The following is a 25,357-nucleotide window of genomic DNA, read 5'->3' on the forward strand; positions in this document are numbered from 1 at the left end:
CTTTTCGTAGAATATTTTTATTATTTTAGAATATTTAGGTATTTATATCCCGCCCTTCAGCCCTAATGGCTCTCAGAGCAGCTTACAATTATTGTTTTTAATCAGACAGTTCCCTGCCCTCAGGCTTACAATCTAAAAGACACGAAACAAAAGGAGAAGGGAATGGTGGAGGAAAAGGGGATGAGGTCCAGTGGTTCTTCTCTCCCTCTGAGGCCTGGACCAAGGCAGATGGATTGGAGGGAGGGCTCTTCCTTCTTCCAGGCTAGCCCTGATGGAGCTGGACCTGCCTGGTGAAACTCCCTCTCAGGCCGGCGGATGGCAGTAATGCAGTCGAACACATTGCTATAATCTATAAAGCACATGCTGATTTTCTTCTGAAATTCCTTGGTGTGCTCCATTAACCATTGTATGTTTGCAACGTGCTCCCTAGTGCTTCTTCCTTTCCTAAACTCTGCTTGCACCTCTGGGATTTCTCTCTCCATGTATGATTGGAGTCTATTCTGCAGAATTTTGAGCATAATTTCACTTGCATAGAAAATTAATGCTATGGTCCTATAATTGCTGCAGTCTTCTGTGCCTCCTTTTTGGTGGGATGGAAATGTATATTGATTGTTTCCAATCTGTTGACCACTGTTTCCCCCCCCCCCCCCATATTTTTGGCATATTTTAGTTAACATTACAACTAATTCTGTCTGTATGGGCTGTAGCAATTCAATTGGAAAGTCATCTGTTTCTGGTGATTTACTCTTCCCAATTTCTCTTATTGCAGCTTCCACCTCATTCTCTAGAGTTTGAGGTTCATCTTCGTATGGTTCTTCATTCTATATGTCAATCTTTTGAATTTCTTTTCTATAACTCTTTGATGTATTGCTTCCATCACTTTTTTGTTTCTTCTTGAGCTTGTAGTATGTTCCTCCTCTGATAGTAGAGCATCCCTACCCTTGGTTTGAACTTTCCTTTGAGTTCCCGTATCTTGTGAAAGATGCCTTCTTCCTTTTTAGTTGTTGTCTTCTATTTCTCTGCATTTACTATTACAGTAGTATTCTTTATCCTCGTGCAACAGTCACTTGACAGTTGCATTACTGGTTCTGGTTTTGTTCTTGTCTCCCTATTTTCTGACTGGGTATCCTGGTGTCATAACTTACCCTCTGGGGTCTGAAGATTCAAACACACTGAAGTCAGATTTCCAGAAACTTACAACTTCTGATGACAGTGGCCTCTGTAAGTTTGAAGAGCTGGCAGCTGATACAATGGGGAGGGGGGAGGACTACTCTCTAGAAAGGAGGTGGCAGACACTGAGAACGCACTGCCATCCTCTGCAGATTGTTGAAAAGATAAGGAGAGACTATGCAGATCCCAGTGGCTGTTAAATAGGAGGTGCTGACTAATTAAACATCTGCTGTCTTGACACAACTACCTAGAAATCTCCTGGCAGCTCCCTAGCGTCTTTGTTCCTTGCAATTGTTCTGTCTTGGTGACTGGCAATATTCTTCAGCATTAGTGTTTTCTTGACCTTGGATGGCTACAATTGCTGACTGTTTTACTTCTTGCTAGCTTTATTTATCTAGACCAGTGGCTCTCAACCTTTTTTTATGCCCTACACCCCTAGGAAATATTTGATTAACGTTGGCATGCCCTGCAAAACTAATATCACATTTGAAGATGAAGAAGTTTACTTTCTAATTTTTGAACCACAAATGGAACCACATACAATACTGCAGGTGAACAAATTGAACTTTAAAAAATAAGCTTTTTACTCAGCACATAAAAGGCAAATCTAAATTGAACAATTAGATTCTTATTTATTCAGAAAAAAAGGTAAACAATAAAATCAACCCCAGTTGTGAACATAAAATGCAATTATTTCTTTGTTCCTGCTTCTCATTCATGATTTTGTCAAAACATGGAACTTTCCTGCTGACTGTGATCCAAAGTCTACCTGTGAATTGCTGAATGATGATTTGTGACTCAAGGGCATTAGCCAATCTCTGTTGCACCACCTGAAATTCCATTTTACACCCCCTTGGGTTACAAGCACCCCAGGCTGGCAACCCTGATTTAAATTACTGACTTGCTGTAACAACTTCTGGACAGGCTGATGACCACCCTCTTGTTTCTCCCTTCATCTTACTGGATAACCTGTGACTGACCTGGGCTGCACTAATGACTCAACATCTCTGGCACTCCAGCCAACTGATTCCACTCGTGTCACTCACTGACTGGAGCACAGGACACTGGTGCATACTAAATCTTTCAATAGTGGTAGTTACTTTCTAAATGGTGTGTGGGTAGCAGAATAATCTCACTTGCTTTCTGTCTTTCTTACCATTTTGTCCATAGCATGGAACTTGCTTTAAATCATTCATCCTTTGGGGAATTGACACACAATGTGAGCTAGCACGCTATCCACCCAATTCTGTCTATTTTAACTGGCAATAGCTTTCCAGGATCTTGCCCACCACCTCCTTCCTGAAATCCTTTAGCTGAAAGCACAATTGATTGTATCTGGGATTGGCTGCCTGTATATTCTTTGTCTCTGAGCTATAGCCTGATGGGAAGCAGGAATACTAAAACATTTTTCTCTTGGTTGCATTGGCTTTAGGATTGCTCAATACACATAATGTAATGCAATTTAAACATGGCACCCCTGGTGTGCACTTTGGCCATTTCTTGGGAACAAAAGTATCACACAAATTTCCAAACAAATATTAAACACAGAGGATCTGAAAATGATAATATCAGAGGGTGTGTGTGTTGAGATGTGACAATAAAATGTGCAAGATATATTTTGAGATATCAATATATCAGGATGTATTTATTTTGAAATTAACTGATAAGTTGAAACACCTTTTGACTGTATAGCAAGGGCAACTCGCATAGGCAGTAATTTTTGAAAAGATTTACTAAAATATTTTAGTCTAAATATTTATGCCACTCACAAAATAGTTCAAGCTTTCCCTTTCATACAGGAAAAAATCCCTCTTTCTAATTATGCCTGCCATGAAACATGAATATGCTATTTCTTCAAAAACTTTTGAGAATCCAAATGTAATTTGACACAATTTTAAATTATCTTTAATTTTTAATTAATACACAATACTACTCCTCTGTCAAATGTGGAGGAAACTGCTAAATTTCTAATTGCCGTATGGTCAAAATTAAAGAGGTTACATTAATTTTTCTTAAAATACGAGGAGTATGTGAACAACTGTGTTCACAACCTGAACACAGAAAAAAAGTATGTAGTTCTCGCACACACTGACAAATGTCCAAAACGTCAATAAAAGTCCCAATCAACTGGACAGAGAGTTCACATACAGATTGAGAAAGCACTTTGCCAGGGTGAAACATGGATGTCTCTTTGATTCATTACTTTACTTCAAGCCTACTTATGAGGGCAATGAAGGAGTAGACAGGAAAGACAATATTCATTTCTTTAACTTTATTAAGTGGCTAGTAATTCAGCTGTCCCTTAAGGCCATTCATTTCAGGGCTTCCTGACATCTTCTACAGAAAGGAGAACTCTGTGAACGCCCTTGCTTCATTTAACTATAAATGTTATGCTAGACTTAGATTGTTAGTAGCTGTCAGGAAAGAACCTTAACTTGAAATCTAATGGCCTTATAACAATCTTAGATTTTTCTACTCAGAAGTAAGTTCCTTTCAGCAGAATAGAGCTTAATTCAAGATAAAAGTACAGTGGTCCCTTGATATCTGAGGGTTTGGCTCCAGGTGATGTTCCTTATATAAAATGGGAAAATCAAGGTTTCCTTTGATATATATATATATATATATATATATATATATATATATATATATTTTCAAGGCATGGATGGTTCAATCCGTGGATACAGAGGGCTGACTGTATATAGGTGTTCAGCATTCATCCTCAACTTCGGCATCTCCTTGTGACCAAATCCTGCCCTATATTTATATTGTTGTTGTTATATGTCTTCAAGTTAACTTCAAGTTTTCTTGGCAAGATTTATTCATAGGAGGTTTTCCATTGCCTTCTCTGAAGTTGACAGACTTGCCCTTTCCATGACTGAGGGGGGATCTGAACACTCATCTCCTTGAGTCATAGTCCAACACTCAATCCACTACACCATATTGGCACTTGATATCTATTTCTGTAATGTACTAAAAGCCAAAAATAAGAATATTAAAGGACTGCGTCAAAGATGGAGGTACTTTTGACAATACACTTTGGTACAAGTTTTAGTGCAGACCATATTTATGACAGTTGCAAAAAGTAAGAACAGTCAAGTATTCTGGAGCACGACCTACACTTGGGAAATTTCCAGTCAACATAGCCATCCATACCAGCTGGGAGATTCTTGAAGTTGTCATCCCAAAAAAGTACCTTTTTACAAACTTTGACCAGGACACAGATACAATCAATTGCTTTGATGCCTTTAGTTTCTCAAACTATCAGTTCTTTGAAAAATTCAGATTCATAAATTGTTAGTCAAGGTCCATACATGGAAATAAATGAGAGAAAGAATCTGATGAACAGTGTGCCAGAATCCTAGGACAAGGTAATTGAACCAAATATACAACCTCACCTGCCAGAATAGCCATGAACCAAAAGAACTGGTAACACAGATTGCTTTGTGCAAAATAATGCCAAGAGGATACAGTTTCTTTTCCAGCACTGAAAAGAACTATTAGGAAAATCAGCATAAGTTCCCACTGGAGTTCCCATTTATTTGAGTCAAGCTATTATGCCTTACTTGTGTATGTAAACTCAGCAAAAGGCCAAGTAAACTTGGCCATCATTTTTACCCTCTAAAACAGGTGCTGGCTTTAACCAGAATCTACAAATGGAACAGCAAGAAGACAGGAGAAACTGCAAAGCAATGGCTTATAGTGTTCAGTAGAGCATCCCAGCCCAGGTCACATTTTCAGTCTGATAGATTCCTGGTTCAAAGCCAGGGAAGGAAAAAAAACAAACAAGCTGGAATGAATTTGCCAGCCAAGTATGTTCAGTTCCTCGGCACTGGGGAGGAACTGAAAAACATCTCCTGAGCTCCCAGCCAAGTCTGACAATCTCTCCTAGTTCCAAAGCAATTCTGAACAAATCAAGTTTGCTTCACAAGACCAGAGCAATAAGGTCAAAATCCTGTTTGAATCATATACCAGCACAACTATCCTAGTGTAGATGGCGGCGACAGCAGCCATACTGGGATAGTTGTTGAGGGCACAATGGCCATGAAGAAAGTAAAATACTGGGGCAATAAGACTGCTCAGGTCCAACATATTTTATCTGCCTCTCCTCTGTATGGCAGTGCAACCCTGCTTGGGCAACCACTAGCACAGCACATAAAAAAGATTATATTCTAAGAATTCTGAAGTATACAAACAGACCATTGCTGGGTGCTTCTGGTTCACACAACAAAGATTACCAGACTACACTCTTGTAGTGCTACTATTCCACTTTTACTGCTCTGGCTGCCTCCTGTTGCATTTGCAGTTTAAGGAGGGGCTCTCACCCAGAGAGCTGTTGGGCCTCACTGAACTACAAGCCTCAGAATGCAACAAGAGGCAGCCAGAGCAGCTAAAGTGGAATAGCAGCACTATGGGCAATAGTGGCAATCTACTCTATGTCTTCTCTCAATGCAAGAAGTTTCAACCTCTTTCAAGCATGTCTATGCAGGGATAAATGTAATGTGTGAATCTAGTTATCAAAGATCTGGCCAGTAGCATGCAAAGAGATCTGTACAGCACTTTTTCCAGCTGTGGCAATTAGTGATGGGTGAGATCCCCTCAGCTCAATTCAGAATTGGGTCAACAATTACAAGCATCTTTGGAGATCACTAGGGAAAAACAACATGGTCTGTTTTTTTTTTTTTAAGAATTTTAAATTGATTTATAATGTTGGCTGTACCTATCATACTGCCTTATCATCAATGGCCCTTCGTTATTTTTGCCCAAGTTATTAATACGACCCACAGCTGTGCAAAAACTCCCCTTTTGTGGTAATTTTAAGGCTCCAGGGGACTGTGGGAAAACCCAGAGAAGCTCCAGCATCCTGATGAAAAGAGAACCATATAATCCTTGTTCTTGTTATTAATACCAAATGCTTAAGGGAAGAAAGTATTTGGCCTTGTCAGAAGTTAAAAAGATCAGAGAATAGGGACAAAGAGAGAGACTGGGGGAAAAACAATATATGAAAATATACTGTATAAACTACAGATCCATACTACTCAAAGTGTTGGTTTGTGGACTGGTACCAGTCTATGAGCAATTACCTGCCAGCCCACAGTCAAGTTGCCAGAAAAGAAATAAGTTGTAGTTAATGGGAACAAGTATGGTGCCAGTCCCTGACAAACTGGGGAAAAATCTTTGCCAATTCCCCATATCAGATAGCTTAAGAAGCACTGTCATAAAGCTTGCTCAAAGACCAAAGCTCAGAAACATTACTTTTTTGGACTGCAAATCCTCAAATGTTCCAGCTAGTATGTCATTAGCCATGTTGGCTGTAGAAGTTTGGAAGTTTTGGTCCCAAAAAGACAACTTTTCAAAACTATGTCAGACATGTTCAGCAGCTATGCAGCTCATGTTCCAGTGTTCTAGAACTTAGATGTGGTTACCAGAAGTTCCTGAGAACTCTAAACCCCATTTTTAAGGATGCTTGCTTAACTGTGTCTAAAGAAAAATCTGTGCCCAACACCTGGATTGAAAATAACAGCATATCCTCTGCATGTGCACAGTCTTGTTTTATATTGTGAGCTGTAGAAGAGCTTTTAAGGGAAATGATTTCTGCGTGGTAATAAACCCACCCACAGATGACCCAGGCAAAGCTTTATCCCAGAGCCGGTGATGACAAACTTTGCTAATGTAACTCCTTACAATCATGAGAGTTGCTGTGAGCAATATCTCTAATGTAATTGCCAGGTTCACCCACTGTCTTGTCCTTGTGAATGTGTGTACCCAAGGAGGACTTCTTTTATGAAGAAGAAAATTACTATGTGAATCACTGACTCTGAGACATGATATCCAATCCAAAGGTTGCATTCTTGTGCTCACATTTCTCACCCTTGCATCACACTGTTTCAGTTGTCATCGGTAAAACAATTTTTGGAGGTGGGATAGGAGCTTTAAGAACCCACATGACATGGCTCAAATCAAGTGGGCAAAGTTCATTTTCAATTTTTCCACTACCCTCCTGACTTAAACCAGATTAAAGGTATTTGGGGACAATTATCTTCCGCACAACAAATGGGCATTTGTTTCTCTTTGGCTTAGCAGAGCCTTTACATCAATCTCTTCAAGGAAATCTTATTGTTGTAGGTATAGTGTATTTCCCAGAGCATTCAATGTGCAATATTTTATACACGGGACCATGTAATTCCTCACTCTGCCATAATTCACCCCCATGTTCATTATTGTTGTGGCTGCAGCATGGAAAGTGGCAGTGAAAGTATAATAATAATAATAATAATAATAATAATAATAATAATAATATCATGCACATCTTACTAGATAACATGCTAACTTGGAAATGTTCCCCTTTTTTGGGACTAGATATCCTAGAATCCTCCAGCTGTTTATGCTGCCTGGAAAAGCCTAGAAATTGTAATCCAAAAAGTAACTTTTAAAACTCTGAGTTCTAGGAATGCACTAAGACTTCCTCTTCGCTTTTTCTGACAAGCAGTTCAACACAGACTTCCTGCCCAGATCATGCCCTAAGTCAGAATCTGGAGTACATCAGGAATAACCATCTGTAGGCTTTCTGACCTTGCAAAGTCTGAACCAAGGAGCTGGCGGAACTCTATCTGAGGGAGTTCATGGCCACCAGGGCTCATTAGTGCTCAACATTTCCAGTAAGTACTTTCTGCAACTAGGCTCCAATGAAAGCTCCTTTAACATTAGAATGTGAGTAGAGAAAAACAGCTGTCTACCCTTCTGTCAACAGGGTGCTGTTACTGTCTCTCTGCCTTCCTACATTTGTAGTCACATTCCTTGCTTCACATTCTTCTGTGCCTACTTTGCTCAGGGCAGACCTCAGGGGAATAGCAGCTGATATGAGCTACACTTGGCTTCCCAAACCATTGTCGCTGGCCAAGAAACACAGAGAGAAGGAAGGGAGGGGAAAGAAGAGAGCAGAGAAAGGCTTCTCCATCCCCTGAGTCAGCAGTTATGTGACCCAGCAGGCAGAAGTGTAACAATTTCATCATTTCCCACCAAAATTGAATTAGTTTGAAGCCAAAATCAGATTTGTGAGCCCAGCACTCTTGACAGCAAACCCTTTACTTTGTCAGGCAGCTGTTAGCTGTTTCCCTTGGAGCCTGGAGAGGGAGAAGGAGGGGTTGCCTGGGACAATTACAAATGGATGCCTGTGCACAAGCAACTCCAGGTGGATGCGGATGAACCACCTGCTCCCAGAGAACAGCTCCATGCCTCTGCTGTGTAACAGAGGACAAAGGAAGCAAGGGTATAATCTGATTTCATACTTCCCTCTAAATTTTTCAACAAAAGAGCACTCTCTTCCTTCCAACCCCAAAAAGCATGGACTGAAATGAAACTACCTAACTCTGTTACCAAAACATAAACACACATAAAAGTGAAGGCAATCACTAGTGCAACTCACAGTAAAGAGAAGACAACTTGAGGACAAGAGCTAAGAAAAGTTGTTTTTTTCACGATAGACTCCTCCCTCTCGATTAAGGGAGTTGTAGTCCCAAAATTAATTTCCCAAGGTCTGCTTCTAGGGTTGTAATCCATTCATCCATCGCGGGGCAGAAAAGTCACCACACCAGGACAGCAAAAAGGAAAGAGCATTGCTTCCTCGCTCACATTTCAGATATTACTCTATATATAAGAAACTATAACAGATAGTCTTAACACATAAATTCTAAGGCTGCCTTAGACTCTTTCTGGCAACTTTTATCTTTTTATGCCACTTTTCACAGACTTACAAAACTGTAGATTTGGAAAGTACCCAAACAGTCACCCATTCCCCATTCCAAAGAAAGATTCCAAACGCAGAGGTAAAGCATTCCTGACAAACAACCATACAGTTTCTTTTTAAAAAATCTTCAAAGGAGAGGTGATATCTCACTAAAGTAAAATGGAGGAGCAGGGGTATTTCCCTTATTCCGGAAACTATATTTCTGCTGATACAGCCTAGAATTGCATTGAGTTTGTTTTATTTGCTTGGTTTTTTGCCACTTCATCACTCTTTTGACTCAAACTTAGCTTGTGATCTACTAAAATGCCACAATGCTTTTTACAAATATATTTCTGCATCTGATTTCTGCTATGTAATCCAAACTTTGCATTTATCCATGATGAAATCATTTTGTATTGGCTCAATTCTCCAATCTGTTAAGGTCATCTCAAATCCTGGTTCTATCTTCTAAGGCAGTGTTTCCTAAACTTTGGTCTTTCAGATGTTTTGGACTTCAGCTCCCAGAATTCTTTAATGTTGACTAGGCTAGCCAAGGCCTCTGGGAGTTGAAGTCCCAAGCACCTGGAGGACCAAAGTTTGGGAAACATTGTTCAAAGGTATTAATATCACTCCCAGTTACTGTAGGTATCATTTATAAATTTAATAGCACCCCTCCCCTTCTGTTTCATCCAAGTAATCCAATGCGTTGAATATTACCAGGACAGGACAGAAACCTTGTAGAACCTCACTTATCAGTTATCTCCAGGATGGCAAGGAACAGGAGGAGTATACTTTGGCTGCAGTCCATTAATTAACCGCAAATCCATTTAAAAATACAATAGTACTAGCTAGCCCACATGTCTCAAGAACACCAAGAGAGACCTTGTTGAAATTCAAAGGTTGTATCGACAGCACTCTCCTGATCTACCAAACATGCACATTTATGGGGGAGGGGGAGACAAGATTGGTCAACAATTAGATACTGTTGTAAAACAATACCTTCAAATCCCATCCCATTGAGGTGGCCCAGAAGGATACCATGGCTGATGGTATCAAAAGCCACTTGACCAAAAGAGGTTCAGCTGAACCAACAGGGACACACTCCCCCTATCCAGTTCCCCACATAGGTGGGGAACCAAAGTGACCAGTGTTGTCTCTGTTGTTTAGCCAGACCTGAAACCAGACTGAAATAGATCTAGACAACCCATTTCATCCAGAACCTCAGAAGGCCACCACACACTCCAGTATCTTGTCAAAAAATGGTAGGTTAGACACTATATTCATCACGGATAAATTCAGGGACAAAGGCCTCACAACTGCCTCCTTTCTGCAAGTTGGAATGCTTCCTTGTTGTACAGAGGCATTGACTACCCCCTTTGATAAGCCTGAAAGGGCAAGGGACTAGCACACATGTGGTAGCTCTCAGCAGATACTGGATGGTCACTTGCCATAGTGTTGTAAGATTGGATTTCCTACACTGGAAGCAGCTGAATGAAAAAACATTTGAGGTCTCCTCCAGCTCTTTGATTCTAGGATTCAATAAGCTAACAAAAGGAAGAAAGGTAGCCTAAACACTCCAGATTGCACACCCACAATGTGCTCCTACCATCAACATCAGAAATCCCATTTGGAGTAAGATATGTTTTTAAGTGAATTTGAAAATTATTACAGTACATTTTAATAGCTCCATACTGACTTCAACAAGAGGGGACAATGAATGAAAGCAGACCTATTATTGACCCACCACAGATCCAAAAATCTTAGTTCAATTTTAAATGGATCAGGGGGAAAGGGGAGAGGCTAATGATAGATCCACTAACACTTGATTTCCAATCACACCATCCCTATCTCAAACTGTGGCATCATTATTACTTATATCTCACGGAATCGAGAATTGTGAATAACCAACAAAACTATGTCAATTTTGTTCAACTTGGGATCTGTCCTAGAAATGTTAACCTTGGCGTTGTGAAGCTGCCCATTCCACTCCAGTTTTTAAAAGTCTTTTATATATTGCACTCTTATTCTCATCACAACTAGGTGAAATAGCTTCCTAGTGACCATTTATATTTTATATTGTCTGAAAAGGAACCCAGCTATATAGTTCATAAAACAAAGCAGGCTCCTCACCCAGCCTTGCCACAGACTTAACACAAAGGAGCAGGGCAATAAAGCTCCTCTGTTTGTCTTAGCAACAGCCGATGGGAAAGGCTTCCCTCAGGATAGGGAGGCAGATTTCCCTCTGTTGAAAAAGAGCACAGCCAGACTTATATCTCTGGCTCAGGTCCATTTTCCCTGGGGTGGTGTTGGGGGGAGGGATGTTTTGCTTGTAATTGTACTTAAAGCCTGATACTCCAGTTGCATTTTCTACACACCTATAAACCAGGGAATCCTCTTACTGCTAGGATGAAGCTGACTGTGGAGCTCCCTTGTGCTCATATTCTCCTTAAACTACTGGATTAGAGCAGGTTTTTTTTAAAAAATATCCTACTTTGGAACTGGGTGTGGAATAAAAGGAAAAATCATAGTCTCAGGAGCTGTTGAAACTTCCCAAGTATAGATGTGAAGCATTCTCCATCAGTTTTTGTTAAAACAAACCTATGAGCTTCATTGCTTATGTATGTGGCTGGTTAATATTCCCTCCTCATGCCATATCATTTTGTAGTGTCACAAGAGTATCAAATAATAATTTGGATAGTTTTTCACATCATCATCCACTTTCATACATGGACACCCCAACCAGCTACTGTCCTCTGTATTGGCAGCAAGGGCCATCTTTTGATAAGGGGATGGTCAAAATCACTAGCTCTCTTTCCACTTCATTCTACAAACTGTTATGGTGTTCACAAGAAGTAAATTCAGATTCAAAGAAACAACTAGCACACCTGCTAGAAAAACTGCTGGTTTCCCTGACCCTGATCATTACTTGTTCCATCCTTCTGGAAAATTGTTCAGAAAATACAAAGATTCTCCAAGCATGCTTGGGAAGTAATGTATTTCCCGGCTTTTCACCCTAATATCTGGACAAGCAAATAATGCTATCAGGAGTCATTCAGAATCTTCCTGCTCAGAAACATATTAAATGTCTAGTATTTATCTTCAGTATCCACTACTTCTATCCAATACCCTAAGCCCAAACCTTCAAACATCAACATAAGTATCTAAGAACCACACTGGAACAACTCAAAGGACAATCTTTAGTTCAGTACATTGCTCATACAGTGACTAATAAGTTTCTTATGTGTAGTCTACAAGCAGGAAATGGGTGCTAGCACTCTTCCCTTCCCAATCCTATGATTCTAGAGCCATCCTGATGCATAGCCACTGACTGCTCTATCCTCCACAAATCTGTCCAACCCCTTTTAAAGCTATCTAAGCTGGCAAATAACACTACATCTTGTACAGTGATTTCCACAGTTTAATATTCAAGTCCAATTAATACAATGGAGTAATGAAATGGTGTCCCTTATATAAAATGGCAAAATAAAGGTTTGCTTTTTGGAATGGTTGTGTGTGTGTGTAATATTCTGAAGTCATAGATAGTTGAATCTGTGAATGCTGAACTGTACTATGTAAAAAAAAAGTACTTCCTCTTATCTGTCTGGAATGTCTCACCATTCAGCTTCAGTAGATGTTCCTAAATTAAAGTCCTGTAAGTCTGGGAGAAAGTAATAGAATCATAATAATTAATTTAATAATTTGTTTTATTTATATACCGCTATTCCAAAAACCATAGTGGTGAACAGCAAGTAAGCTAATTAGCAAGTAAGCTAATTTGCCCCCAACAGTCTGGATACTCGTTTTAGTGACCTCGGAAGGATGCAAGCCTGAGTCAAGCTTGGGCCCTTTTGCTGGTCTTGAACTCGCAACCTTGTGCTTTTGAGTGAATGGCTGCAGTACAGGCATTTAACCACTGCGCCGCCAGGGCTCATAAAGTTGGAAGAGACCACAAGGGCCATCCAGTCCAAACCCCTGCCATGCAGGAACTCTCAGTCAAAGCATCCCCGACAGATGGCCATCCAATCTCTGTTTAAAGACCTCCAAGGAAAGAGACTCCATCACACTCTGAGGGAGTGTGTTCCATTGTTGAACAGCCCTTACTGTCAGAAAGTTTGTCCTAATGTTTAGGTGGAATCTCTCCCTACTCACAATATTCATAGTTCCCTTTACCCACCTTTGGTTAAGTAAAACCAAAATATTGCAACTTATCTACATAAAGGAGTTGATCCAGCCACCTAATCACTTACAGGCACCTTTTACATATTTTTTTGCCGGGGGTGGGGGGAGGGTGGGGGGAACAGTGACTAGAATATACTTCATTCAAAGTGTGGCTGTTTCATAGATACAGAGAGAGATGCAGGTATATAAAGGAAATGCAATGTCAATTTCATTTTGTAATTAATTTTCTAATTATGCCCATAATGAAATTTGCCCTTTTGTTTACAGCAATCCGATGCTAAATTGACATTTCATCAAGCTATCTATCACAACATTAAAATCTCTTTTTAGATCAGTCACTGCTTCTTGAGATGCCATCACCATATATGTCAATTGAGGACCTACCCTACCCCCAAAATCCACAACTTTACACTCAATTAAATTTGAACCTCATTTGCATGTTAATGTTCATTGGCTTAGTTTGGAGAGCTCCTTTTGAAGTTCTTAGCAATCTATTTTTGTTCTAACCACCCTAAATAATAATTCCAAATTTGGCCACTTCACCTCTGGTACCATCCTTCTAGGTCCCTAAAAAGCATTGGTCCAAATACAATTCCTTGGAGTAGAACTCACTACTCAAATGTCACAGTTATTATGAGAACTTATCATTTATTTACACTCTCTGCTTTCTGTTCTTGAAACAGCTATTTATTCATAATAGGATTTATCCTCTTAATGCATGACAGAATAGTCAATGCTCTAAGTCCCCTATATCTAAGCAAGCGCTCTAGCTACAGGGCACAGCAGATACTATAGTGGATTTCATTTTATCAAACATGAAAAGAAGAAGTTAGGACAGAAATGCACAGAAAAAACTTACCGAGTTTATGCAACCCAGTTCCTTGTTCAAAAGCCAGGGCAAAGAAAGCTTCCCCTCTCCACGATAGCAAGACTGGATACGCTCCTTGATTTTGTCTTTGATCTTTTTCAATGTGAAGAGGCAAAGGACAGACTCCTTTGGTGGCTTCACCCTGTTCTTCTGGCCCTGAGAAAAGACTGTGAATAGGATATCCTCATGCTCTGAGATGCCCAGTTGCCTGGCCAGTGCCTTCCCAGGCTTACTGAGGTAAGCATCCTGAATTAGACGGTATTCAATGCCATCTCGAACACAACCAATGGGAAATTCCACATAAGAGTAGAATTTGGGGTCATCCACACATAAGCGAACCACTTTGGAAGTGAAGAACTGCTCCCCAGTAGAGTCAGGTGAGGTAAGCTGGGTGTCCAGTTGCAAGGTCAGATAGTAGACAAACTGCTCACTGCTGAAACTATAGATATAGTAGATATCAAATGTGGGAAATTTGGAAAGTGTATCTGATGGTATCTTCAGTTGAGAGGAAACAAACTCATCCTGATAAACAAAACCAAACATCTCTGCATTTTCTTCACTATCCATCAACTTACGGCTGGACAGAGTAGGGAAGTATTCAGACTTGCCATCAATGGGTGTTCCAATGAAGAGCTTATTTTGCCCATTCTGTACTTCAATTATGACTCCTGACATAGTTCCTGACTCATTGACACTGGAGAGGTAGTGCTCCTTGCGGTGGTGAGGCTCACCCAACTTGAAGAGGTCATCCAAGCGCAGGAACTGGCAAATGCCCTGAGAAGCACTACCACAGGCTATCAGCCGGTTTCCAGAATAATCCACCAGTAGCAATTTATTGACATTGTTAGTGCTGACTAGTCCATGTGGGCATGACTGCACACTAGGTGGAGGATAACACTTTTCATTGTCATCCACTGGCCCTGTCACATGAGTGCGCATCAGTGTCAGATTGTTTGCAAGCTTATAGATCCGGTTGACAGCACCCACATACACTTCCCCAGTTTTGTTATGGACCACCAAATGTGTCAAACTCCAGTCTGTGACCTGGAAAGTCCTAAAGGGAGAAGAAGACTTGGATGTACATTCTGCCAATGGCAGCCAAGCACTCCCCAGAAGCAGCAGGGTCCAGATGCTGACTGACAGATGGCGCTTTAGCCTCAGGAGCCACATGGCAGAAAAGTCACATCCAGCAAAGGCTGTGCATTAACCTAAACTAAAAATAAATAGAAGGAAACCAAAAGCAAAGGGAGAAGGGCGTCTGTGGACTAACTTCTCTTCATCTACCAGTCTCCACATTCAAGACATCATGAATGCAGGCATCCTCCTCAGCCCTAAAAGGAAATATAAAACAAGCAGGGTTAGGCAAGCAGTTGTATCACTCAGAACACAGCAGCACAACAGAAGCTCAGACTTACAAACATGTCAGGAATGAAGGTGGTTCAGCTCTCTGAAATGTTCAGCTGTTTAGAGAGAATTACTGCACAGAATTTGCTAATCATTCTACATTCTTCTTATTTAAGTTCCCATGACCATTTTGTGTGTTCACAAGAGAAAATACTTGCTAAATTGTTCTTGCATCTAGAGAGGGCTGTTTATTTTACATTTGTTGCTAGAGAAAGATAACTTAGGTTCTCCCAAACATCTGTATTTTTATGGGGCACAAGTCTCAGAAAACATGAACTCATAATATGAACAAAATACTCAACCCAGCAAAAAAGAAGGGAAGCATTGAAGATCTGGAAATGGCTTTAGAAATAACTTAAATGACAGGGATTAGATTTTTTTTATTACCCCTACTTTAGTATTTTTTACCTCTGCTCCGAAGATTTGTCTTCCTAGGTTTCTGTGCTGTGTTAAACTAGATATATGTATTATAGTGTTTTCTTGAAGACAGGTCTTTCATTGCGTGGACGGATACCTGGCCAAAAAAAAAGGGGGGGGGGATTCTCTGACACCACTCTGCTTTTCCAACCTCACAGTTTTGAAATGGAGAAAGGCAATAACCCAAATTTCTTTGTTAAAAATACTTACGGTACATTCTTTCCCAAATTTTTAAATCAAATAATAACTGAAGAAAACCCATAAAGTTTTAACTGCTTTTAAGAAAAAAACTGACTGCCTAAAAATATTTAAAATAGCATTACCAGTAGATTATAGGTAGGTTATGTAGTGCATTTCTATGCATAATTACTTAGAAAAAAATGCATGCTTAATGGTAGCTAATATGTCAACACTAGTAGCATATGTACATTACCTGTGATGGCTTAGGAGCATGGAAGCTAGTCAAAAACATCTGGGGGGCACCAGAGAAAGAGTTTTAGGGAAAGGACAACATCTTTCCACATCTTTTATTTGCCAATTATATGCTCAGTTTGAACAAAGATGTTTATTTTTATTTCTTATTTATTTCAAGGATTTATATCCTGCCTTTCTCCCACAATCGGATTCAAGATGGGTTACAATAATTTAAAAAGAACTAAAACACTGATTATAAAAGTCAAAAAATAAAGTAAATATTAATAATATAATGCTTGCACAGATGTTTGCACTGATTATGTCCCACAGAGTATGAGAACTGCACTGCCAATCTTCCAGACCTTCTCAGACAACAACTGAGTTCCTTAATATCCCACAGCCTCCAGAGGATAGTCCTAAACCATGCCTATCTCTGTTTAGCCTCTACCCTAGCCTCACTTTACCTCTTCAGGCCCTGTTTCAGAAACTCTGTCATTGTCAATCCCAGGATTTGGGGGACAGCAACCTATTCCCTCTGAATATATTGCCAACTACCTCAGACCAAGTAAGACCCAGCATGACCCAATTTCTTAAGGGATGGTATTTTAAGAAAAAACATTATTTTTATTTTTAGAGAAACAATGCCTACACATTTTAATCAGGTAAAACATGAATCTACATAATCTTTCACTTTTGACTCATATTAATTGGCTCATACCTCAGTCACATCCCTTTTAGATTGTAAGCCCGAGGACAGGGAACCATCTAACTAAAAAGATTGCATGTACAGCGCTGTGTAAATTTACAGCGCTTCATAAATAAAGGTTAATTTAAGCCTTGACCAGTACCTAACTCTGCTAGGAGACTAAAACAAGCTTCATTTATATATCGCTTCATACTGTCTAAGCGGTTGACAACTGTAAGCTACTTGCCCCCAACAATCTGGGTACTCATTTTAGCGACCTCGGAAGGATGCAAACCTGAGTCGAGCTTGAGCCCTTTTGCTGGTCTTGAACTCACAACCTTGTGGTTTTGAATGAGTGGCTGCAATACAGGCATTTAACCACTGCGCCACCAGGGCACGACTACCACCATCCTGCTTATCCAATTGCATCTGACTAGATACAGAAGGTTGTTTTAAGTCTTCAATGTCTTCCCTTCCTCCAGCCAAATGAATAATCTGCTCTTCCTCATTCTTCTAGCACTAGATGGTCTTCAGGCTCATCTGAAGTCTCCCATACACAACAGGCCACAGAGCCAGTATTCCAGAAGATAGCAAGAACAAAAAGCCACATGCCACATCTTTCGGTTACCACTCTGAGTGCTGAAGAGCACAGCATCATTTCACCTGACCTTGAGTTAGTCCTTCCGTCCTCCACAGGGCATGCCTGCATATGGCTTATCTGCCAGGCATACATAAGCTGGAGCAAAGGATCTTAGCTACAGAAGACCTCACCTTATAAAGCAGTGCTTCTTACACGATCTGATATGGGGCATCACCTATTTGTTTTTCCCAGTGTATCAGAGACTGGTACCTTATTTGTGCCCACTGGCTAAAGCTAATGACTGAATTTACCACCACTGGTACAGTCTGCCTCAAAACATATTCATATCTTAGTTGCTGAATCAAGGAATTTTGGCAAAAGACACCAAGCTGTCTAAATCTAGATTGTGACATAAAGTCTGAAATCCACTTGGATCTTCACAAAGGCAAGGCATTGAAATTTTGGCTAAACCCTAGTGGAAGATATGGTACTTTTTTAATGAACACTAAGCCATTTTCCCTCTCAGACATGAAAGATGGGGATGGTATTGTTGGTCCTTGGTATCCATGGATTTTTTTATCTATAGATTCAAGCATCCACAGCTTAATAGTTTTTTAAATATACAAATTGCAAAAGCAAACCTTAATTTTGCATTTTATATAAGAGACACCATTTCACAATGCCATTGTATTTAATGGAACCTGAGCATTCATGGATTTTGGTATCCATGGGGGGTCCTGGAACCAAATCCCAGTAGATAACAAGGGCCCACTGTACTGAATGGGCCACTGAGGAGAAATGACTTGTCTGTCATTCATAGGCTGAGCACACTATATTTAAGATAAGAATTCTGGACCCACTTTCCATGGCTGGATCTATAAAGAGAAATGAGCTTAACGAAAGTCACTCCATTAATAAATCTTTCAAACACAGAGGGGAAAACACTCTACAAATGTCTTCACATTCAGCTCTCGGAACCCACTTCATTCTTGCTGTTGTGAAGGGGGGGAAAAACAGTTCCTGCTCCCATAAAAAGATTCTTGACAGGAAAGGAAGGAAACTCTCTTCAGGGCCTCCCACACAAACACATATACACCCACAATACAGCAAGCTCACATACAGTAGTAAAAGCATTCATTGCTTTTCACCATTTACCTAATTGGACTTTAATGTGCTGAGTGGTTAGTCCTTAATGAGATTTTACTTTTTATAAAAACTGGAAGCAAACAGTGGGAGGAGGGGGAGGACACACAATTTGCAAAAAGGGAGGTTGGTAAGACAAGATCTTGTCTGATCTTGGAAGCTAAAGTAGGGTCAGCTCTGGTTAGTACTTGGATGGGAGACCGCCAATGAATACCAGGTGCTATAGCCTATACTTCAGAGGAAGGAACTGGCAAGCCTACCTTTAAGTATTCCTTGCCTAAGAAAACCCTATGAAATTCATGGGGTCACCATATGTCAACTGGCAACTTGAACACACATACACACACAGCTGCTAAAGGAGAGAAAGTTAGGATTATGAGGCTCAGCTTCAAGATCTGACACTGATGCCAAGTCTGAACGATTCCCCTTTGATCTGCTTGTCTCATCACTCAGTAAAAGATAGACAAAAAAAATTCAACCCCCCCCCCCAAAAAAAAACGCTTTAATACCTCCAGAATCAACAAGCATCTCAACAGAATGGCAGTCTATGAAGCTAAGCAGACCAGCTCTGGTTAGTACTTGGATGGGAGACTCCCAACAAATACCAGGTGCTTCAGGCTATATTTCAGAGGAAGGAACTGACAAAACCACCTCTGGGGATTCCTTGACTACGAAAAACCCTGTGAAATTCATAGGGCCTCCATATGTCAACGGATGATATACACATCCAGCTTCCCTGTTTTGTTTGCTTGTTTACTGTTACTGTTGTTGCTTTTGCTTAGAGAGTTGTTTTGTTTCACTTATGTTTGTATTTGATGTGGAATATGGCTTGCCTCACAAAGAAATCACCAGCAGAGACACAGGCACTTACAGAAGGAAATGTAAAAGGTGTTTATCAATATGCAGTCACAAGAGGCAGTTATCCCACAAAGACTGGATCAGAAGATCCTTCTTGACACATCAACTGGATGATGCCTCAATGTTGTCACAGCACATTTTGAAGTGCAGGAGATGATCATGCCAGAATAGACCCATGCCCAAGGAAAATCCACAGTTATGTCTCCAGGATATTCACATACTGCTTTTATAGCATTTCTGTTGAAAGGAACCTAACACTTAGGTTGAAAATACCACACAAAAAACACAGATATTGAAAATACCACACAAAAAACACAGATATCCAACATCACTGGAGACACAACAATCCCACAATCTGATATATGAAAAATATATATAATTGTATGGTTATATGTGAGTAAGCTCCACTGAATCCAGTGATGTGTACTTAGAGATTCAGTTAGGTTCGAGTTATAAAATGAACTGATCTTTAACAAATTATCTTTGTCCAGTTAAATTGCAACCTTAAGCTTGTAATTTGAAATGCAAGCTTTCTTGCATAAAACTTGTTATCATTTAAATTGGTAACATAAAATAAAAGCAAAGAAATGTCCCTTGGTGGTTTCCCCTGTTCTCTTCTCTCCTCTGTTCCTTTATCAACAAAGAATAGCGAAAATTTAAAGCCTCATTATCATCTCATTCAGTTACCAGGGCAAGGAGAATCTCTCAGTTAACCAGGTACTACCCAGGCAGATGCTGAGCCTGCTTTAACTGCCCTGGCTCAGTGCTGGGGAATTGTAGTTTATCCTGGCATCAGAGGTCTTTGACAGAGAAAGCTAAATGTCTCACAAAACTACAGTTGCCAGGATTCCCTAGCACTGAGGCAAAGCAGTTAAAGCAGCCTCAAACTGGATTGTTTCTGCAGTGTGTTCTTTGAGCCATTGAACTACTCTCTTCTTTTTTGTAGAGCAGAAACCTATCTATTGTTTTCCTGTTGTTTCTGCCTCTGCTACCAAATTAGCTATTAAAAAAGTAATATCCAGGAACCTATTTACTCTGCTGAGGTATACCTGCACTTTCCGTAATTTGTGAAAAATTCTGCACAAATCCAGTACCTTTTTCCATAGGGTATAAACACAAACAGATAGATCAGGTGATCAAAAAGACACAAACAACCACTTATAGTGCAAGAATTCTTTAATAGCCCATACAAAAAGACAAAAGTTTGTTGCAGTCAAAATTTGAGGCAAAATTAGGCACAATTAGAGGAATGTGCAAAAATAAGTCTTGAAAATGGGCAAAATCTTTAACATTAGTGGAAAATACTTCTTATGTTTTGCAAGAGATGCATGTTCTTGTTTGCTGAACAAGGACAGACCCAGTCAGAATTTATTTTCTTAGGTTCAACACTAATTTGGAAAAGGCTGGTCTAGAAGTAGTCACCGTTTCCCCCACTTTCAAAGGTATTTCTCCCACTTTCAAAAAGGAAATGGTTTTACTATCAGCTCAGACACACACAGAAAAACAATAGAAAAGTGTCTCTGGAGACAACCTCCATGCTAAGAACTGGTTAAATGAGATTATACTGTACAAAGAGGATTCAAGCATAAAGCTGTACATTCCTCTACAAACTTGCGATCTCCTCTTGAAATCTATTTGCCATCTTCCACCCCACATCACTCTTGCTCTTTTATTTACCCAAATTGGTACAGGGAAGGATTGCCTCTACAAGAGGTGGAGCTCATTTAGCAGGAGCCAAAGATTTATAGACATCCATGACAGGGATGATCAGAATCATTCGTCACCCAAACAGCCAGAAGAGAGGCCCATCCCCCTTTTGTCTTTTATGACAGATGCCTGCTGCAAGAGCTCTAATAGCAAAGCTCCTTCCTTTTTTGTACTCATACAGTGCATTAGAAACTGTCAAACTACAAACTAACCTCAGGATTATTATCTTCCAAATTACAGACAGTTACAGAGCACGAAGAACCACAACCAATAGCCCCTACTTTGGCAATGAATGGTTAATTTTATCCAATTACACTGCAACCCACCCTCTCTCCAAGGAGGATGGGGTATGGTTTAATCTCTCACAGCTCTATGAGGTATGAGACACAAACAAAGCTTTTGACACACCTCTATAACTAAGCAGCAACTGCACCTGGTTTTTCATATCTGGCATTCCAGACACTGTAGCATATTGCATTTCGATGTTCCTGTAGTTTAAAAGAGGAAGAAAGTTGTTAAGTAGTTCCCCAAGCAATGACATCTTCAAAAAAGTCAATCAGAATGCATTATGGAACACTTAACTGCCCTCTTTCCAATGTCCTCTGCATATGACCTACCCATTCATTGGAAAGAGACTGACAGGCTCTCCTATAACAGGAATACGCACTGAGATTTTGCACTCCACTGCTCACCCCACGCTGTGGTACACAGAGTGTCAGCCACAGCAAAGTAGGGCATAAAATGGCTGCCACAAGCAGGGCATTCACATGCACAAGCCCTACAACCTTGTCCTCCAGGAAAAATCTACAAGCGTTCCTTTTAAGACATCACATGTCTCTTACTAGTTCTCACTCTTAACCTCATTGTTGCACTTTCTATTACCATGTACTCTTTCTCATTATTATCATTATCAACATCATTGCCTCCTCTCATATAATCTGTCCCATACATCCAAAACCTCTGGTGGACATTTACTCCAATCAGCCAAGACTAAGAAGATTTTCACACGGCATCGTTATATCCTTTATCGTCCCAAAGTGTAGTGGAATCGTCTTAACAGACATACAATTCCAAAAGGTTGCTAAATCATTCTTAAATCGTTGCCGTGTCCAGTGTGTGAATGTAACTCTTTTGAAATCATTTTGTAATCATTTATTGCTGAATTCTGATATATCAACGATTTAAGAACACTAACAGCCTCATGTGAAAATCTTTTGGAATCGTCTATCTGTTAAGACGATTCCACTACACTTTGGGACGATAAAGGAATGATATAATGATGCCGTGTGAAAATCTTCTAAGACTAGGCTGACAACTGTCAGCCAGAGGAATTTTTCTTCAGCCACCCCTGGACTGTGGAATGACCTGCTGGAAGAGATTCAACAGTTGAATAAACTGTCTGAGTTTAAAAGAGTATTAAAGACCAGCCTCTTCCAGCAGGCTTATCCATATGATTTTTAAACTGTGAATTTTGAATGACGAATTTTAGATGCGGATTTGTTTTAATATGTGTACATTCTATCTGTCATTTTAAATTGATGGGTGTTTTAACTGATGTGTTTTAACTGATGCTGTTTGTCTGATAATTGTTCTTGTCCCCTGTCTCAATCCATGGGGAGAGATGGGTAACAAATCATCATCATCATCATCATCATCATCATCATCATCATCATCAATTTATTTATTTATCTAGCACCATCATTGTACATTGATGCTTTACAAGATAAAGAACAAAAAAACAAAAACAGTTCCCTATCCTCAGGCTTAAAAACTACATCATTCTTCCACTTTAATGCAGCCATGCGAGTTAAAGTGGAATCATATTGCTTTTATTGTGTAATGTGAAAGGGCCTTAGAAGTCTCCACTCTTAACTTTTCTTATTCATTCCTGGTCCAAATATGACAAGATGATATATGTACAGCTGGCCCCAAAATGGGCTGAGCAGTTTGAGACCTCAATATTTGCAGGAACAATTCATCCTTATACTGTATACACTCCTGCCTGATAATTACAGTCGACCAGAAGGGACACCTCCTCAGTGCCACACCTGTGTGAACAACAGACTGTTAGGAGACCCAGGAGAAGACTGTCTTAGCTATGGGGCCACAGCTGAGGCCCTTTCCTTAGAGCAGAGGCTGATGCTGACTTTGGGAGACCATGGTATGGTGTCTGGTCTACTACACAATAGGCTTTGCTTTATTTGGACTATTAAATTGTTTTAAATTTAAATTATTTTTAGATTGTTTTAAAGCAATTTTGCCAATTATGCCCCACCTTGAGATCTGCTGATATAGGGCACGCTAGAAATATTTAAGTAATTACACACAGAGTGTTGTTTGGCAGCTGCCACACATATACTGCCAAATTAAGTGTGTAGGCCATCTGGACAAGAGCAGGATCATGTTATATTTTATGCCAGGGCTGAGGAATTGCTGGTCCACAGGCCAGATCTGGTCACTCACATGCCAACATCCACAAAATTATTAGGCCTTTTACAAAGTTCCTACTAGTCAAAAGGAAAGGTTTTTGTTGAAGCAGGAGTAACATCAATTGTCAGAAGTTTGGGGGCTGCTGCAGGACATGGACCAGTAGTCTCCAAACTGTTCCCCATGCCCAAGATCTGAATTTTTAACTTAAAAAAAAAACATACATGTGGTCTAAGTGATGTGAGATGCTGATTATTATTATTATTATTATTATTATTATTATTATTATTATTATTATTTGTATCTTGCTCTTTTCCCAGAACTGGGACTCAGATGCAAAATTCTAAAGGAATTCTAAATGAATCTTAAAGGAAGATGCACCTGCCTTTAACTTCCTGGCTGAGTCAGGCTACAGAGGGAAATCCTCTGGCAAGCCTTTAGTGTTAGGAATTCCCTACAGGAAGTGGTACTGGAAGAAAAAATAGCCCTAGGCAACTCTATGACTCTCCTAGGATTATATGACAATGTCTCAATCGAACACCCAATGTGTCTGGCATCCTTGCTTGAAGGTACCTAAAGCTCGGCTTGCAAAAGCTGGCAACAGCTGCTGAAAAATTAGCCTGACCTGACATACAAAAGGCTACAATCCACAGGCAACAGTAAAAGACTGACTCCTAAAGAGTTACTGAATACCTTTTGCTAGAAAACACAGTATGAAAACAAGTATGCTTATGGACCATCCATGATGACATAACCCCTCAGCAGCTCTACATTTTTATCTGAGAAAGCTGCAGAAGCACAACTGGTAAAAGGCACTGACTCATGTAGTGACCAGCACTATCAGGTGCTCACACTGCAGAACTCATCCTGCTAGTCATCTTTGTGGAAAAACTCATCTATAAGTGAGTGAAGAAACAGAATCTCTAAGAAAGGGCCTTATTCAGTATTTGACCTCTGGCCCTTGGATTTCAATATGCTACCCAAATAGACTCACTCCACAAATAACCCTCTTCGTTACAAAGACAAAAATGCCTCCTTTTATTGCAAAAAAATCCAAAACCACAACAAAAACAGCCTGTTGTGCTGGAGAAAACTCTGATACAGATAAGGTCATTGTGACCTTGGCTCTTCCGGTGCCAAGCTGCTCTCCACCACAACCTGCACAGGAAAGACTAGGTGTGACATGTGTAGGCAGGGAGTACAACTGGCAAAGCTATGTGTAAGATACAAAGGAAATGGAGAAGATCTTAGAATACATCAGTTCCATGCATAGTGCACATATATCAAGTACACAAGCATTTGTTCTTCCTCCAACCTTGGACATCTGAAACCACACATTTCCCATTATCAGAGCAGGAAGTTTATGAGCATGCTGGTGACCAACATACAGCACAGGAAAAGCCAAATTGCAGCCTTTTAACAGTATCCTGTGGGCAGCATTCCTGTTAAGTCCGCTTTGGCTCAGCTCAGGGTAGTAATTCAAGCAAGGTCTTGGCTTGCATTCCTGATAGTGAATGCAATTCTAACTACCCCATGTTGCAGTCTCCAGCTGAGCAAGTGCCAGGTGGAAGTTAACCTGGATGTTTGTTTCACAAACAGAATTCATAACCTTGTTCCTACCAGAAATACCAGCTCCCAGACAAGAACCACTGAAACAGTCCCTGTTCCAGATCATAATACTGAAATACAGATTTTCCAGAACTGGCAAACAACTCCCAAAATCTGCTAATCATCAACTGCCAGCACCCATACTAACTGCAGCATTCTGGGAGTTGTAGTCCA

At 40.1% G+C, this 25,357-nt stretch overlaps 1 protein-coding gene across 1 annotated transcript in view; it reads right to left on the reverse strand.

The window, feature by feature from the left end:
- The window catches only part of PLXNA1 (plexin A1), a 395,300-nt gene that overhangs the window by 327,551 nt on the left and 42,392 nt on the right, over positions 1 to 25,357 (reverse strand). Inside the window, exon 2 of the mRNA XM_089521294.1 lies at positions 13,932 to 15,271. Coding sequence (XP_089377420.1) covers positions 13,932 to 15,110 — 1,179 coding nt within the window. The 5' untranslated portion in view covers positions 15,111 to 15,271. The remainder of the gene's footprint in view (positions 1 to 13,931; positions 15,272 to 25,357) is intronic.

This window comes from Sceloporus occidentalis, unplaced genomic scaffold, assembly GCF_023333645.1.
Source record: "Sceloporus occidentalis isolate IW3139 unplaced genomic scaffold, rSceOcc1.0.p SCAF_1, whole genome shotgun sequence".
NCBI classification, from domain to species: Eukaryota; Metazoa; Chordata; class Lepidosauria; order Squamata; family Phrynosomatidae; genus Sceloporus; species Sceloporus occidentalis.